Source organism: Argentina silus (assembly GCF_951799395.1).
Source record: "Argentina silus genome assembly, chromosome: 1".
NCBI classification, from domain to species: domain Eukaryota; kingdom Metazoa; phylum Chordata; class Actinopteri; order Argentiniformes; family Argentinidae; genus Argentina; species Argentina silus.
In genome coordinates this window covers 3,227,585-3,245,042 of record NC_139655.1, presented here as the reverse complement: position 1 = coordinate 3,245,042, position 17,458 = coordinate 3,227,585, and the positions used below count along the sequence as shown (strand labels likewise).

Sequence of the window (17,458 nt, the reverse complement as noted above, 5' to 3'; positions counted from 1 at the left end):
GTGTATTATTCTGGGCTACTGTTTCTGTTGATCATTAGAAGTGTTCTGGTCATAGACTGACCAGACACATGAAGGCCTTCATCATCTTATTGTGGCCACAAGGTAGAAAGACAATTCAGTGAGTGGCAGTGGGACATAGTTTTGGTGTCTCTGGCAGAGAAGATAACGTATCAGTATGATACTGTAAAGCTAGAATCACACACGCATAGCTGGCTCTTTTTTTTAAGTTATTAGTGTACAGTGATCAATTCCAGCTTTCTCTTTTTATGTTACACAAAACTACACATTAAACAACGTTCATTGTGTGGCTGTCTATTTAAAAAAAAAAAAAAACATTGAGAGAAATAGCGTGTGTCACTCCAGGTAAGGCTAGCTAGTTAGCTCTCTCACCTACTCAACCGTAACAGTTCGCCTCTCCAGACGGGCAAAAGGCGAATAGATAAGAACTGGAAAACTTTCCCTTGTGTTGCTAATCACAACTTTGACCTAGTATGGACTTAGCCTAGTAGAAGCCTACACACGTTTCATATTTCATTAATTATCAAATAATTATTGACGTGCTAGAAAACACAGCAGCCTAAAACGCCAGAATAGAACCAGAGACGAGGAGTTCTCATCTTCCCGCCACATGACCTCACTGCTGCTTATTTCAGCTGGACCGAACACATGTTGTTGTAAGAGGAGGTGTTCCCACTTTACAGACATGAATAAAGACATTCAGGACAGGCACCAGTTTATAGTCAAATCAGCAGGCCACAGCCAGATTTATATGCCGCGAGTCATAGCATTATAAACCTTAGGCCGAATAAACCTTTCAGATTTTCTTTTTTTAATATTGTAGCCTAGACGGGTAAAACAATATTTCGCAAACAGAAACGAATAGGCATTGCCTACAGTCTGCAATGAAAGAATGTAACCATAGCGTGCTTATCTCTCCCCTCATTACGTGAGAAATAATGTTTACACACGAACTTGTGTGAACTTTAAGCCTAGTCATTGACCGTGTTTGAGGGGATCCATTTTGAGCAGTTGCCGGTCGGCGCCTTTCAATACCTGTTGCATGAAGGAGTTCAAATCTGTCGGACTTGCTCAAAAACTTCAGCTACTTGAGATTTAAGAGAGTGGCGATATCGAGGCTCACGCAGTTGTTATTAGAGGCAGTCACTTCTCGTAAGCTGCATAGAGCAGCAAGTGCCTTCATTGTGGGGGTTTGTCTTGACCAATCATGAATGTTTTCTTGACATATGTCAGAGGCGTGTGGCGCAAGGAGGCAAGGGCCTCCTCAAAATTTGATGAAAAAATTTAGAAAGAATGTAAAAAGTAAAAAGAAAAAAGAAAGAATAAAACTGCTTAATTTGTCAAGAAATATGAGAGAATAATACACAGAGCAAATGTTTTTTTTTGTTTTGAGTCAAGGGGCAAAGTGCAGTTAGCAAGAGAGCATGATCCCAGAACCCGCCCTCGATATTTGCCTCCTCAAATCCCAGAGGCAGAAAACGCCACTGACATATGTGTACCTGAATCAGAAAAAGCCCTATGCCGCAATGTGTAGACTGTGGTAGGATATACATTATGGTATTTGAGAGATCTATATTAATTGCAGGTGATGGTTGTGTTATGTAGTGATTATTCAAAGAGAATTGATAGGACGTTTTATTGCGGATTTCACAGTCATCTTCTCGCCTTGCCTCGCCTGAATTCTAGTCGGGTTCAATTTTCAAGTCAAACAAGCCCATTGCATCACTGCACATCATCTGTAATTGACACGGACTCACACCAATAGAGAGAGCAAAGTGAATATCGGACTAACCAATCATTGCAATTATGGGTACAAAAAATGGGACGTCCCCGATCCGTGCCAAGAACTACAACTGAAATTTAGGACTCAAGTTAGGCTGTAACTAGGTTAAATGTCGTTATATGGGTTTACTGAGGCGAAGGCATCGATTCGATATTTTTGTAGGATTGTAAAATAAGTAGCCTAAGTAGTATCTTGTGATACAGTCGTTCTTAGTTCAAATCTAGACTACATTTTCTTGCAATGGAGAAAAAGGGTGAGAATGGTCAAGATGTAAAATACTACCGACTGGCGGAAATCGAGGAACAGAATACATTCAAGAGTACATGGATTATCATCAACTATAAAGTCTACGATGTCACACAATTTCTGGAAGAGGTGAGTAACAATAAACAGCGTTAATCATGTTGTTTTGCTTTTAATAATATCCATAATTTAATCTAGTATACTTTTTTTTTACTTAAGTCAACAGGGATAATTCAACAATTCAACAATTATTTTGCCTAACACTTTTTGTTGCCATTATTTTGTAGCATTATTGGTGTCATTTTGCCGTGTAATAACCTTATTTTAATAGCCTGCTAAATTTTCTCGGACTTTACTCCTGCTACCAAACTACTGCAGTTGTTGGGGTCAAATTCCCGATTAAATGCTCGTAATAGGTTGTCCAGAGATCTGCACGAGATGTTGACACACAACAGTCACAAACATAGGGGAGTTTTCTGAGAGTAATAACATATAACGTGATTAGATTTGCCAAAATAAAACCTACTGCAGAAAGCAGATAGCAAACTCCCAAGTCAGGTGTTAGCTGAGGGCAGTTCATGTCGTCATAGCTGGAAGACTCCCAAACTACATAAACACACCTCTGTCAGCTCCATCGATAATAGGCCTACATATATATCTACTCCTAAACTAACCCGAACTACTCCTAACTATAAAATATGCTACTTAAAACAGCAGTCTTTTCCGTAGATAGTCCATATATGCTTTAATCGCATGACAGTGCAGTTTGTAATCTACTTGGCATGAAGCACAAAATGTCTCACTTTAGTCCCCTTCCTACCAGTATTATGTGTTTAGATGAATTAAGCCAAAGTGCTACTGTATATGAAATTCTATTACTTAGGAGTTAAAATGTGTGATTCAAAGGCGACCCAAGAATTGGGTTTACACTGTGTACTGCAATCTGATTGGCTTATCCCTCAGCACCCAGGGGGAGAGGAAGTATTGCGGGAGCAGGGCGGCGGTGACGCCACGGAGAGCTTTGAAGACGTTGGACATTCGTCAGATGCCAGGGAGATGGCCAGTGGGATGGTCATCGGAGAGCTGCATCCAGTAAGTGTAACAGACCGGGTCCGAACCCAGGTCATCTGCCCGCCAAAAGATGGTGTTAGCCCGGTGAGCTAAAGCCAAGGCTGCGAGGCAATAACATGGGACGCTAGCACAAGTGTTCAGGTCTTAGGCAAGGTCACTCATCAGGCGAGCATAAGCACTGTGGCATAAGCACTCTTCTGTGTTACAAAGCTACATTTGGCAGTGTTTATGTTTTTAAGTTTGTTTACAAACTGCAACCCCTGCCCACATCTTGTTACAAAAACAGAGGACGTTTACTTGTGAGGAGAGCTTACCTGGTGTGCGTTTTTACATTGAAAACTATTTGATGATAATGACGGTGGAAATAATTCAGAGTTAATTGAATTAAGCTTTGAGTTGGTCTCCAAGGAAGGTCCCTACATGGTTGCATGTATTAGGTGTCAGTGTTAGCACTGTTCTGAAGGTGTGAGACTGGATTGTAACACCATGGGATAAAAACAAAACACCCAGGCCTCCAGACAAACATAAAGTTGCTCTGCCAGGGTTCAGCCAAAACACAGCCCCTCATTGCACAATTCCAGATGTCATCGGGTGACCTTTTGGGTGGGAGGAGACGATGCTACATTCTGGCTCTAGTGTGTTTAGTGCTGCTGTAGGGGCTTGTGGTTGCATTGTCCCCCTGTTGTGTTGCTTACATGGTATCATTCTGGACTGCAGAATACTTTATTTGTTTCCTTGATGGTACTGTATGCAGATGTTGCTTGATATCATGCAGTAAGTTAAAGGTCCAGTTTGTAGATTTCAGCTTTTAAAATAGTGCTAAATGGCCATGATAAACGGTAGCTCACATAATAAAGACCAAAGTGATTTTAAAATCTGGCCTTTACCGACGTATTTGATGTATTGTTTGTTTACAAGGACATGCACACGATTGCTTCTATGCGAAATATCACCTCACCTGTACACTGAAAAAACCTTTATACCTTATATTTTACTCTAACTGTTTGGCTTTCACCTGTCTTTTTTCACCTCCCCCCCCCCCCCCCCCCTTCTCTCTCTGGTACATGCTTTCTGATGTGCAGGATGACCGTGAGAAGATTACCAAACCTTCAGTAAGTAGAATAAGCTACATTGAGAGCAACTCTATAACTTAAATATCATAGTTTAATACTACTAATATTTTTTTAATCCAAGGGATATGTCAGGAAAATATATAACGGAACGGTCCATCTTTGTTCCAATTGTACACTGAATGACTCATAAAGTAGTAATGACTATTCTATCTACTTTGTTTAGATTCGTTTTAGATAGTGAATACACAAATGTGATAATGTTTAGACATGTTAAGATAGTTCAAACTCACAGATATGCCTTTTTATATTTTACAGGAATCACTTGTGACCACAATTAATGAAACGTCAAGGTACTTACTGAAGCACTACCAATGCTGTGTTCTTTGTGTGTCTCTTGGATTTAAATCAGCCTTAAATCTGCCTCTGCTGTAGTTATGGATGCTTGTGTGCTTCTGCAACTGTGTTTCCTCCAGTGTATTGATAATTATTTTGTTGGATGTTTTTTGTTTTTTGCTGCAAGAATATTGCTGAATCTGAATTCTGGTTCTTTGACAGTAGTTGGTGGGCAAACTGGTTGATCCCTGCTCTGGCTGCAGTTATCGTCACGCTGATTTACCGCATGTACACGTCCGACAAGCAGTGACCAAGCCGACGATGTCAGCAGTGCCACCTGTCAATCAAAACCACTTACTTCAAAATGACAGCTACGCAGCTTGTGTTGGATCCCTGTAGTACGTTGGTACCGGTCCTGCAAAGAGCTACAGGGTGTGCAGGTTTTAGCTCCAGCCCAGTTAACAACTCATCTGATTCAACTGATCATCAAGATATTGATTAGTAGTGCTGGGCTGAAACTCAAGCCTGCACACCATGATGGTCCCAAAAGCCAGGATTGTAGAATGTGAGGTCATTACTGCCTTTTGGGATTCGCACAGCTCATATGCAGCACTACAGTACCCATGATTAATGCTATGTTATTCATCCAATCAAACATAATCATGTCAATGAAGGCATTTCTTTTGTTGTTATAGTGTGCTAATCTCTTTTTCCTTCCTGAGAATTTGTTTTAATATATGAATAAAGGCATTTATATATTGAGATATTTTAGACACATTTAAGCCATAATGTTATATGACGGACAATTGAAATACTCATTATATCTTTGTATGTTGTTGTCATGTCACTGTCCTAACAGTAGATTGGCCATTACTCTGAAATCACCCATCTAAATAGACAGAGCACAACTGATTTCCTGCAGCTTCAGCCTTTCTCGCCTTTAAAAGCAGAGGAGATCACATTTGCTCCTGTACTGAGCCTAGAGTAACTGTAGCCCCATTTCAGAATGCTATTGATTACCCTTGCAGAGCAGTAACTCCCCCAGCTGCCATTCAGATGATATTTGCTCAGGTGCATGAATGTGTTTGTATTAACTGCCTATTCAACTATGGAGAAAGCTACCTTTCTGAATGGAGCTGCTGGAGGAGTGAGTCATCACTGTGTGAATCAGCACTGTGCTGTTATCAGTTATATGCAATGTAATGTGCAGCCTATAGGAGCTAACTCTGAACCCGATGGGCCAAAATATGTTGATCCTCGATTGTCAACATTACATGTCAGAATACAAGCTTGCACTGATTTAGGGACGTTGTTGTGTTAAATGCCAAGAGGGCTTCGAACATGACAGATTATGTTGACTCTTCATGTGATTGCCCGTGACCAATACTATACAATGTGGGTTTTATGAAAAATGATCCAGGTGCTTGCTTTGATGCTGCTAGTGTGACGTAGAAGGCAAGAGAAACTTACCACTTAGCTTGTTCAATCTGGAGTCACTCGTGTGTAATTGTACAGCTTCCATTATTACGTTGTTTTTTTTTTCTACATTGAAATTATTAAAGAAAAATGAATTCAGTCGTTTTGTTTACGTGTTTTGTGGTACAATGGCCATTATAACTTCAGTCACGGACATAAATGGCACCTTCTCATGATGGATGTGATGCAATGGTGTGGGGAATGTTTTCTTGGCACACTTTGGGACCGTTAATACCAATCAATCATCATATTTCTGTATAATTTAAATTATAGTCTCATAATTGCTAAATGACAACATGGGAACAGCAGTGCACTATTCAGTCCACATCTGTCAAGTTAATTTTATCAAGTCTTCCCATGTTGTTAAAGACCTAAATATCGCCATCTAGTGGACACATATCGACAATGATAAAGTGGAATATAATTGATAAGAATGGGCCTTTATGAAGCACTGTTGCTGATAGTAACATTAAAAGCTGGTTGTTAACATCTGATTCTGTATAGCATGTTTCTTAATGGTCAGGAGGACTTGATAAACAACTTAAGTGGGCCATGTAGGCCTACTGACATTATTAAGCAAACTTGATACCCCCATAATCAATTCAGTAGCCTACTCAGTTCAGTCGATTCACTCAAGTTCAGCTGAAATGAACGGTTCATGAATACACCTGACATCCACATGGACATTAGAGAATAAAACACCTGATGACAAGTCAGATTCTGCTATGACGACAACCATGACAACGTCAGCTTGTAGGGTCATCTGTTGATGCATGAATATACTGTTTATATTGTTTATACTGTTCATACTGTTTTTAGTACTTCTATTTTATTTTATTTTATTCTATTTTAAAACTTATTGTTGCACTACTCTGTGGCACTGTCACTTTTGCATTTCACTGTATACTTGTATGCACGTGACAAATAAAGAATCTTGAATATGACCATCAAATAAAAGGGAACAGACTCTATCGATTTTGTGACAGGTTGGTTCTACTTGTGACGCACCTCGTGGAACTAGGTGACCTGTTATGTAATGTGTTTTGTTGTTTAGATTGCATGATTTACTACGAGAATGATCAATCATAAAACAAAATATAACCATTCATGGAAGTCATACAAAATAGGCGATCTGTGTTGAAATTGTCTCATAAAACTTTCTTAATCTTACATTAGCCTACTTGTAATAGAATCACTGTGAATTCATGATTCATTTATGTTAAGCCTGCTACCAAAGGATGGGATGTAGGTGTTGACTGAATGCAATTGAGCAATTATCATAAGGCAATTGATTACCTCATAATAACAACAACAGTGTAATAATAGACGGGCCAGATTTGCGTCCTATGGGCACCAGCCAGATGACAGTAGATGTTTGTAAACTGACATTACGTTTCAGTGACGTATCATAATGACTGCAAGCTGGCGTATCGTAGGCATAAAAAGTGGGCGTGTCTCACTAAGTAAAAAGTTCAAAATTGGGAACCTACGGCGTCTTTGTGAACTAATCGGGTGAATATCTATAGGTTAGCGCAAACAGTGCCGGCATGTCCGACTGTCCTGGCCTGTGTAATTCCAAGGTGGATTTTCCGAATGCAGGAGCAACCATGCTGGCAGGCAGTGGAGACGTACCAGATGTACCGGAGAGTGGCGAGGACTTGGAGGACTTGTCTCAAATTGAACCTCATGAAAGTTATATGAAAGACAAGAGGAGGGCGAAGTCTCTACCCGCGTACCCAGAGCAGGCTACCCTTTTTGAGGAAATCGCCAAGAATGACCGTAAACGGGTGAAGTTCGCAGATTCTATGGGTCTCAATTTGGCGAGCGTAAAGCACTTCAGCACCGCTGAAGACCCTCATGTCCCTTCTAAGGTATTTTCGAGGTTGCAGAGCTTCCCCCCTCAGCAAGACCGAGAGTTCCTCGGAGACCTGTGCGTAAACTTCAAATCCACCTTGACCATGGAGCGTCTTCTCCCATCATTCAAGATGCCTGACGAGTCGGAAGACTTTGAGACAAGGGTACAGCAGCGTCACGTCACTCTGGAGAAAGTTACCATAACTCAGTTTGACGTCCGAGGACAGATTCGAGCAAATACTCAAACAGGTTGCAAGACGGAAGTTGGAGTCAGATACACCTTCAACGACTGGCTGTCTTCCGTGGATGCGCAGGCGATACACATGCCCGTTGATGACAGTGTACTTGGAGAGCGTTTTACCTTTACGATGTACACCCCCGCATTTCTAGACCCAAGCTCCTCTGTACACTTCGCTGTGTACTTGAGGAATGACCAGGGTGAGTTTTGGGATAACAACGACGGACAGAACTATACCTTGAAGTACCACTGTGTGCCTACCTACGAGAGTGCGACTTTCCATGCCACCTGAAACGCGCACAGAAGATTTGGGTCAAATGCCTTCATTTGGTCTTCAAATACTTGACCCTAACATGATATGCCTGACACAACCGATTGAATAATAACTTAAAGCTATTCAAGCAAAGTATTTGACATGATGTTTTTGACTCAGGTGAAGTTTGCTACACAGTAAAGAGCTTTATAAAATAATCAGTTTCTAGAACACACTGTACCAAACTGATGTATTGCACTCTGTGGAGCTCATGTTTCCCCTCAGAACAACCAAGCTTTATGTGGTAACATTATAGTGTAATGCCCTTCAGTAGCCATGGGCCCTGCCTACAAATAAACCCTAGCTAGCCCCTCCATCCTTTTTTGTGATTATAGGTTTTATTTTATCTTAAAATAAATAAATAAACAAAACAGACACATTGACAGCGAATTAGATTGAATGGTAGAATGATTGATCAACCTTGTTCTGATAGGCTACAGTAGGCTGCTTTTTTGTCACCTTGCATATTCCTATCCAATCCTTTCAGATCTACACAGGTGTCCAGAGCAGAGGGTTTGGGGTTGTTTCTCGACAGGCCCATGCTCAATATAGAGGGTGCATTTGTGTTTGGATATTCAAGGAGTGGACATACAGGAACTTAGGACATGATAACTGTGACTCAACTCTTAACTGTTGACAATGATGTCGGTGGCAGTGAAGTCACTTCCTTATCGTTTGTGCTGTCCTGTGATGAATCACTTTACAGAAGTATAACTGCCAGGTTTCCAGGTCCCATCATCCCTGTCCCTTTAAAACAACCACAGTGACCAAAGTTCAGGAGGCTGAGAGCAGACTGCATGTTTAATCTGTCAACAGTGTCTGGGCACCAGGGGCAGTGTCACACTGATGTTGGAGTCCTCTGACATGCATGTACTGTGCAGCTCGAACCATCGGGTTACTTAATGTTAACCACATGAAATGGACCAAATGTGGAAATACGGACACTGTTGATAATGACTCTAATGGCCTCCACACACTCAACTGGGCTAGTAAATACACCAATGCAATTGACCACACACTGTTAAAATGCTGGGCCCTTTACCGTAATGGTCCTGTATGTAGATCTGAGCTTTAAAGTGGCCTAAATGACCATGACAAATCGATAGCAAACAAGGAATGAGATCACATAATAAAGAGCGTTGATTGGAGAGCGTTGTTTTGGTCCAGACGAGGCGCTTCGGAAAATCTGGTGTTGTGGCTGAGCATCGGCCCTTATGTACCATTTGTATGGTACCATATTGATACCATAGCTTCCTGTATTGTATGTTTTCAGATTTTCACTGTCGCCAAAGAGGGCAGCAAAGAGCAAAACTACATGCTATTTTTAACTGTACGTTAATATCGACCCTGTTCTCACTTGTTGTTCTGCATCAACAGAACAAACGTATTTCCTCCCTCTCTCTCTCTTCCCGCAAACAGTGTTTTTTGACTGACCCTCAGGCTAAACTTAACATGTGGCTTCGGCATTGAAGACACCCCAAAATGAGTCAGGGAGACCATGCGTCACTTCATGTCAACTGATATGAATCAAACATTCCTCACACTACAAAACAGTGTCCGTCTGACCTATTGTCTTTCACTGATGCCTCCTTCGATGTTCAGGTGCTTCAAATGGCCTATGCTGATCACCACAGAACATTGGTAATAAGAAGACGTCATTCTATTTAGAGAGAACCATCTCTGGGACATCTCCTGCTGTGTTCCTTATCAAAATGTAAACTCTCTGAAGCAGCACAAGTTGAGTAATGTGATCTTTACACGTGTCACTGTCCATAATTAGGTCACTGCTCGTACAAAACCAACATAACGGGGCTATTTAAAAAAAACTTTAAAAAAACTGTGGCCTTGTGGAATACCTTCACCCTCTGACCAAACTCCAGTCCTACACAGCAGCATAATTACTTTGATCATCATCAAACGTAGGTCCTGTTCAGTGCACATTCAACAGAACATTGAGCAACTGTAAATATAAATGTGTGTTTTATTGGAGAAATCCACGTAGGTCCTGTACTTCCTCACTTTCCGATCATTCTCACAGGCTTTGTACCAAGTGAACTTGAGCCTGTTCTGCTATTGATTGACCTCATGAAGTGTCTGAAGTTTCATCTCTCTGATAAATGAAATAGTATGGAGCATTGATTTTATTGATAGAGACAATGGTAATGATTCAAATATGCATGTTTTTAATAATTAATTTCATACAGCATCTCACGTGAAGACAAATCATATTTACAATACACAGCTTGTAAAGTGGCAAACATGTAGCAATGGAATTGAGGTGGACTGTACACTGTCACATTATGTTACAACTCCTACTGCTTGCATAAGAAGCTCAATATAATACCACGGTCAAGAGAGGGTAAATAGTGAACATCAAGGTAAGGTAAGGGTCATAAGGTCAACAGCAAACAATGACTGAGACCCAAATCAACCCCATGACCCCTTACACCTAGCCAGCCACTTCCTGATACCGCCACTACATGTACAGTACCAGTTAAAAGTTTGGACACACCTTGCCAAGAGTGTGTAAAGCTGTCATCAAAGCAAAAGGTGGCTACTTTGAAGAATCTAAAATATAAAACATATCCTGGTTTGTTTAACACTTTTTGTTTACTAGATAATTCCATATGTGTTCTTTCATAGTTTTGATGTCTTCAATATTAATCTACAATGTAGAAAATAATAAAAAAAAATAAAGAAAAACCATTGAATGAGAAGGTGTGTCCAAACGTTTGACTGGTACTGTATATATCCTCAAGAGCTGAGTTGGTGTAAGCAATATGGTTGAATCCTCAAAGTGGGGCTAGTACCACACTGCTATGGCAATTGCCCCTTCCTTGCCTTCTGATAGTCGAGTGTTCACCAAAATTACTTACACCAAATCATTGGCCAGGGGTTAGGGGGTGATTTCTGCTTTTCCCATATCTGACTTGACGGTTTGGTGTTTTGGGAAGCGGGGTGAGTTGCTCGTCCCTGGTCTCTCTGACATCGTGTCCTCTCCTGTGGTTGGTGGGACCCGTCCCTCCATCAGCCCAGCACCTCAGAAGAAGCTCCTTTTCCCCCGCTCCTCAATGATGGTCCTCTGGGACTCGTACATCATGCCGATGGACACCTGTGGAGACAGGGACAGTGTGGGGTGAGGAGCACTGTCAGGTAGCAGATAACCATGCGACAGCTACAGGTGACCGACCGTCAATGACTTCATCGTGCGCTGGCACAGATTAATAACAAAAACAACGGGTGGGTTGGAGAGATGGACGTTTTTGTAAATGAGTCACTCAGGGAGAGTTTCTGTGGCTCAGTTGGTAGAGCATGGCACTAACAACGCTTAGGCTGTCGGCTTGATTCCCGCTGGGACCATAGATACTGAAATGTATGCCCTCACTGCAATGTAAGTCGCTTTGGATTAAAGTAAAGCTGTGGAGACAGGGACAGCGTAGGGTTAGAGGCGCCGCCAGGCGGAACATTATTATTTCACATTATTGCATTAGTACCACTGTCACTTTTTTCTATGACTATATTATATTGTATTGTTGACCTGTCGATTGTTGTTCTGGAGCAAGGAGTGTGATCCCAAAGCATTTCACTACGTCAATTACGGCTCTGTGCGATGTAAGTGACACATGAAATTTGATTTGATTTGACGGCAGATAACTAACCATGAGACAGCTGTAGCGGAAATACCATCAGTGACTTTATCATACGGCGCTGGCACAGATTAATAACAAAAACAACGGGTGGGTTGGAGAGATGGACGTTTCTGTAAATGAGTCACTCAGGGAGAGTTTCTGTGGCCTAAAATAAAAAGCTGGTCAAGCTGAGGTTGGTGTTCTCATGAAACAATGTTGTCAAGACAACCTGGCCCCCCTTGTCCTGACACACATGTACTGTTCAGGCCAGGGGTGAAGCTAGAGAATATCTTTACAATCTGATGGCACTAAGCAAGTGTTGCAGCAAGTGTTGCGACAGAGTGTGTCTGTGTGTGTCTGTGTGTGTAGGTTAAGCCTCAGATGAGGCGGTCAACAAGGCAAATCGATATCGAACCGTGACCCTGGGAGTGAGAGCTAAAGCTTTTCTCTGTATGTACACAGACTGCAGGTTAGAACATGAGGCAGCAGTTGGGGGCGCTTAGTGGCGTAGCACACTAATGCGCATACCACATAATCGCAAGGTTCCTGGTTCGATTCCGACCCTCGACACGTCTTGCATATCATCCCTCCTCTCTCTCTCTCAACCATCCTTCCTGTCAATCTCTACTGTCTCTATCCCAATAAAGCAGAAATGCCCTAAAAACATATTAAAAAAATAAATTAAAAAAACACGAGACAGCACTGTCTATTAGCATGTGTTCTGAGAACAGATAGAAAAAAGAAGCCCATCTCATTGTGAAATTCTAACACAGTCGACATTGGATAAGCATGCACACTGATTACGTGAACCCACGTAATAGCCATCGTCAGTGGCCAGTACTGTCGTGTCTACATTGCACAGTGTCCGACTAGGGGTCATACACTCCTCATACTCCTGACCCAGTAACGAGCCACTGCCCCCTAGACTCCACTGAGGGGACATGATGACGTCTACACAGCCTTTTATAAGTTAGGGTTAGGGTCAACACACAGCGCAGACTTGCTTTACTAATTCTGTTCAGGTACAGTGTAGTGAGAGGGACCTCAGAACCTGCTGTAGATTGTCCCTCTTGTTTTATGAAACTCACTTGGCATTGGCTTTTATATTGAATTAATTACGTGATTTTATACGGAAATAATAGTCTATGGTGTGAGGAGTTTACCTGCGTAGAATAGGAATATACCCTTTTATTCTACATGTTTCCGTGCACGCACACAGACACAGATACAGACACAGATACAGACACAGATACAGACACAGATATAGACACAGACACACACACAGACTAGTCTGCTGCACGCCTAACCTGCTGAGCAAAAGTATTCCCCCGCTCTCTACCCGCAAACAGTGTTTTGACTGACACTCAGGCTAAACGTAACATATGGCTTCGGCATTAAAGACACCTCAGAATGAGTCAGGGAGACCATCCGTTAAACCAAAGTTTGAAACGCGTGGCAAATTGCTGCCCGTGCAGGGAGCAGGGAAGCCAGAGTGGGACAGAGGCGACGGCGGCGGGGGGAAGGAAAGATGCAAGGTCGGCTAACCGCCGCCGCACACGTTCATTCCTCAAAGGGACGGCTCAGCAAAGAGGAACATTAAGATCCGTTTTGGCGAGCCCCCGCCCCTGTGTAAATACGCCCCAAGTCCTGGTGACATGGGCCATCCGTCAGAACCCCCCACGGCTGGGTCTACACCAGCAGCAGCCTACTGGCTTAGCAGGGACAGGGCTGGCACAGACTCCTGCTAGATCAACTACAGGCTTAGCAGGGGCAGGGCTGGCACAGCCTCCTACGAGACCGACTACAGGCCTCGTTTCCAGATTTCACTACATTCTAGGCCACTAACTTCATCTTTAATCTGCTTAAGTTTGCCCCATTTTTTATTTTTGGTTCCTGGTTGGATTCCGACCCTCGACATATCTTACGTCTTCTCCCTCACCCATCCTTCCTATCAATCTCTACCGTCTCTATCCCAATAAAGCAGAAATGCCCTAAAAAAAACACACACACACACACACACACACACACACACACACACATATATATATATATATATAGCACCTGTTCTCGTCTATTTCAAAACCTCTCAGCTATGGGGACAGGGAACACAGACTCCCACTCTTATCAATCACAGACCCACTCAAAAAATACATTTTATTTATCTTTCTATTTTCTGTTTTTCCTTCTTCGAAATAATAGATGTGCATAGCTTTCAAGGATGTGGATCATCTTCCTATGGAAAGGTGAGTAATGACAATCAATCATCGACTGCTATGCTACATACTTAAATCAAAATGCTCCCCCAAAGACAGCCTGACAGTCTCTGTTGTGAACCATCTAGAATGTTCCATCTATTATGTTCCATCTAGAATGTTCCATCTGGAATGTTCCATCTGGACTGTTCCATCTGGAATGTTCCATGCTGTGTTGTTATCAGACAGCTCAGCAGGGGACAGGAACATGGAACGCTCCATTCTTTCAGAGACACTCTACACACTCCTACACTCTCTCTGCATTGCACTCCCTCCCTCCCTCTAACACATACGGATGCTCAGTCACGCCTGCACCCTCCCTCACAGATCTGCATATGCTTCCACGCACGCACACACACTCACACACACCACCGCTCCCATCCCAGTCAGTCAACCTCCCTCTGTACCTGATAGTGTGCTCATACTGTATATCTCATTTCAAATCCTATGCCATTCCTCTAGTGCGGATCCTATTAACCCCCTAACCCTCCCTGCAGCGTGCCCCCGTGCCCTCCAACCTGTGTGCTAGTCATGCTGTGTGTGTGTGTGTGTGTGTGTGTCCTTTGTTGGGAGTGCCACTGCAGATCTCTTGATTTCCCTGACATCAGCAGGGCACGGGGGTGGATGGCAGCCTGGGGGGGGGGCACCTGTGTGCCCACAGAGAAACTGCAGGCTGGCAGGTCCTTGTCCTTCAGACGCCACACCGTGGCTGCGGGCACCAGAAGCTGCCTGCTGACATCACAGTACACGGTAACACTGGATAGTCCCCTTGACGGTGTGTGGTTTAGGGTTGTGTGTTCAACTAAACATCAACAGACTGCTATACACGAACTATGAACTAACCCTAGCCTTTGCCCTAAAGGCAGCCCTACTCCTGAACCTAACCCTCACTGTTGTGACACAATGCAAGAATTTGGCCTAAAAACAGGAAAGTTCCGTCAAAGGAACTGCCTCAGGCTGCAAAAGTGTGTGTGTGTGTGTGTGTGTGTGTGTGTGTGTGTGTGTGTTCGCCTCCAGCAGCATCACCTGGGACTGGTCTACATATCACTGTTGAGCAGATGAGCCACAAGGAGAAAACCCTAAAATGCACTCATCCATGCTATTCAGGGAGTTGAACAACATGAGTGTTTCCGGCAGGCTGGGGTGTAGGGAAACATTTAGCTTGTTAAAATCACACCCGTTCTCCAGCCTCCTCGGCTCAGCGTGGCTCAGCACAGCGCCTCAGCTTCTATATATACCCCAGCGGGTGGGATGGGGAGAGGGCAGATGTTTCCACCCAATATCAAAGACCAGGGGAACAGCTGCCCACGTGTCAGGCAGGGAAGACTTCTGAAGGGCGAGAGAGAGAAGGGGGTGGGGGGTGAGGGGGGGGGTGAGAGAGGGGAGAAGAAGGTGCTCTAATAGGCAGTCACAAGACTGTGGAAAATTCCGCATGGTGTGGAGGAGGGGGGAAACTGTCGCCCTGTTTAAATACCCTCAACTTGTATCCTTCCCTCCCCTCCCTTTTTCCTTACTTGTAATAATCCACGATAAGGTGGAAAGGGGAATGCAAGGTTACAGACATATTGCTTTCTCCGATAAAATCAGGTCATTCGGATCAATGTTGTCTTCAAGGAAGGTGGGAAGAAGGAAGGAAGGAATGATGGAAGAAAAGTGGGAAGGAAGGAAGGGAGGACGGATGGATGGAAGGAAGCTAAACAAGGATCCCTTCTCTGAGACAGGGCCTCTCTGTCCATCTGTCTGTCGCCTCCTCCCACCTGCTCAGGCTCCCCACAGCCACACAGGTCCCTCCCCACAGCCACACAGGTCCCTCCCCATTCAGACGCTCTGCTGCAGCGTGAAGACACATCTCAATTAGCAGCATAAGCACCTTGGTGTGAGTGTGTGTGTGTGTGTGTGTGTGTGTGTGTGTGTGTTTTCTCTGTGGTATAATGAGAGTCCCTCCTCCGACATCTACCTGGCTACAGGCTACATGTACCTGAAGTAGGCTTCCCCCTCTTTCTAAATGGCTTTACTCTGGTAGAGAAGCATCTCCTTCCATGGCAACAGACGCGAGTCAGTCATCTCAAAAGTGCAAGCCCTCCGCCAATCCAACGCACTGAGCAAAGGCGACGTATTACAAGATGAATTTTGACCCAACTCTGCATAATACATATAAGCCTATACAGTGAAGAAATGTCCCTCTCAGAAAAGAACAGACAAATGTGCAAATCGTCTTGGATGACAGCTAAATTGTGCTCCAATTCAGGGGAGATTATGATAATGAATAATGGATTTGGCAAGACACATCCATAGCAATCATGCCAAGAAATAGAAATCATAGAATGGGATATTTCCCCATAGCAATTTGGCAGTTAGAAACCTAAAAATCACAAAGATGGCTGCCAATCCATCCACAAGAGTTGTTTTGAAAGGGAATGTCCGTTTTGTTAATTCTACATCTATGGCTGAGCGTGAGCCAGCCGACACAAGGGCATGGTCACAGGAGACAGAGGTTGATAACCATACTGATTCACCTCTGGTCCATTTAAGGATGGATAGATAGATACTTGATAGTAGTAGTCTAGGTAAACTATTAATAGACACACGTGCTGGCTTTAAAAACATGGCTGATATTGGGGAGTCTATGAATGAGTGTCCGTGTGTGTGTGTGTGATTATGTTTCTGCAGCACCACCAGGGGGCAGTAACTACCTATTCGAGAAGACACTCAACCTTCTACTACTCTTTCATTCTGTCGCTCACACTCCTACTCCCTCTCTCCCTTCCTCCTACACACACACACATGCCAGCCTGCACGCACGCACGCACACACACACACATTTTGCGTTTGTAGGTGCACCCCCTGTACGTGACACACTCATCCTAGTCTTCTGATAATGGCGTGGTGGTGGTGGAGGGGGCGGAGAGCCGGGAGGCTCTCTCAGCCTATCAGCATCAGACCAGCTCGGTCTTCATGTTAATTGTTGCGGCTGTAGCAGGCGGCTCATAGCAAGGCTGTCACAATCGCAGATGTGCACACATTACACAAGCGTACACATCGGCATGCATCTCACACACACACACACACACACACACACACACACACACACACACACACACACACACACACACACACACACCGTTGTGATCTTTTACACAGTAGCAAACATAAGCTCAACTGATTACATATTTAG

The 17,458-nt window shown here is 43.4% G+C and overlaps 3 protein-coding genes across 3 annotated transcripts in view; 2 read left to right on the top strand and 1 right to left on the bottom strand.

Moving 5' to 3' along the window:
- Window positions 1-1,878: 1,878 nt before the first annotated feature.
- cyb5a (cytochrome b5 type A (microsomal)) lies at window positions 1,879-6,099 on the top strand. Its single transcript, XM_083677899.1, has 5 exons — window positions 1,879-2,176; window positions 3,008-3,136; window positions 4,198-4,227; window positions 4,504-4,538; window positions 4,744-6,099. Exons 1-5 carry the CDS (start codon window positions 2,042-2,044, stop codon window positions 4,829-4,831), a joined length of 417 nt encoding a protein of 138 aa, XP_083534025.1. The 5' UTR covers window positions 1,879-2,041; the 3' UTR covers window positions 4,832-6,099.
- Window positions 6,100-7,533: 1,434 nt separating this feature from the next.
- On the top strand, window positions 7,534-8,381 carry ppp1r3g (protein phosphatase 1 regulatory subunit 3G; the record flags this gene model as incomplete). Its single annotated transcript, XM_083667499.1, has 1 exon — window positions 7,534-8,381. The coding sequence occupies exon 1, from the start codon at window positions 7,545-7,547 to the stop codon at window positions 8,379-8,381; it is 837 nt and encodes a 278-aa protein (XP_083523625.1). The 5' UTR covers window positions 7,534-7,544.
- Window positions 8,382-10,571: 2,190 nt separating this feature from the next.
- The window catches only part of lyrm4b (LYR motif containing 4), a 30,195-nt gene continuing 23,308 nt past the window's right edge, over window positions 10,572-17,458 (bottom strand). Inside the window, exon 3 of the mRNA XM_083678403.1 lies at window positions 10,572-11,514. Within this exon, the coding sequence (XP_083534529.1) occupies window positions 11,443-11,514 (72 nt within the window). The 3' untranslated portion in view covers window positions 10,572-11,442. The remainder of the gene's footprint in view (window positions 11,515-17,458) is intronic.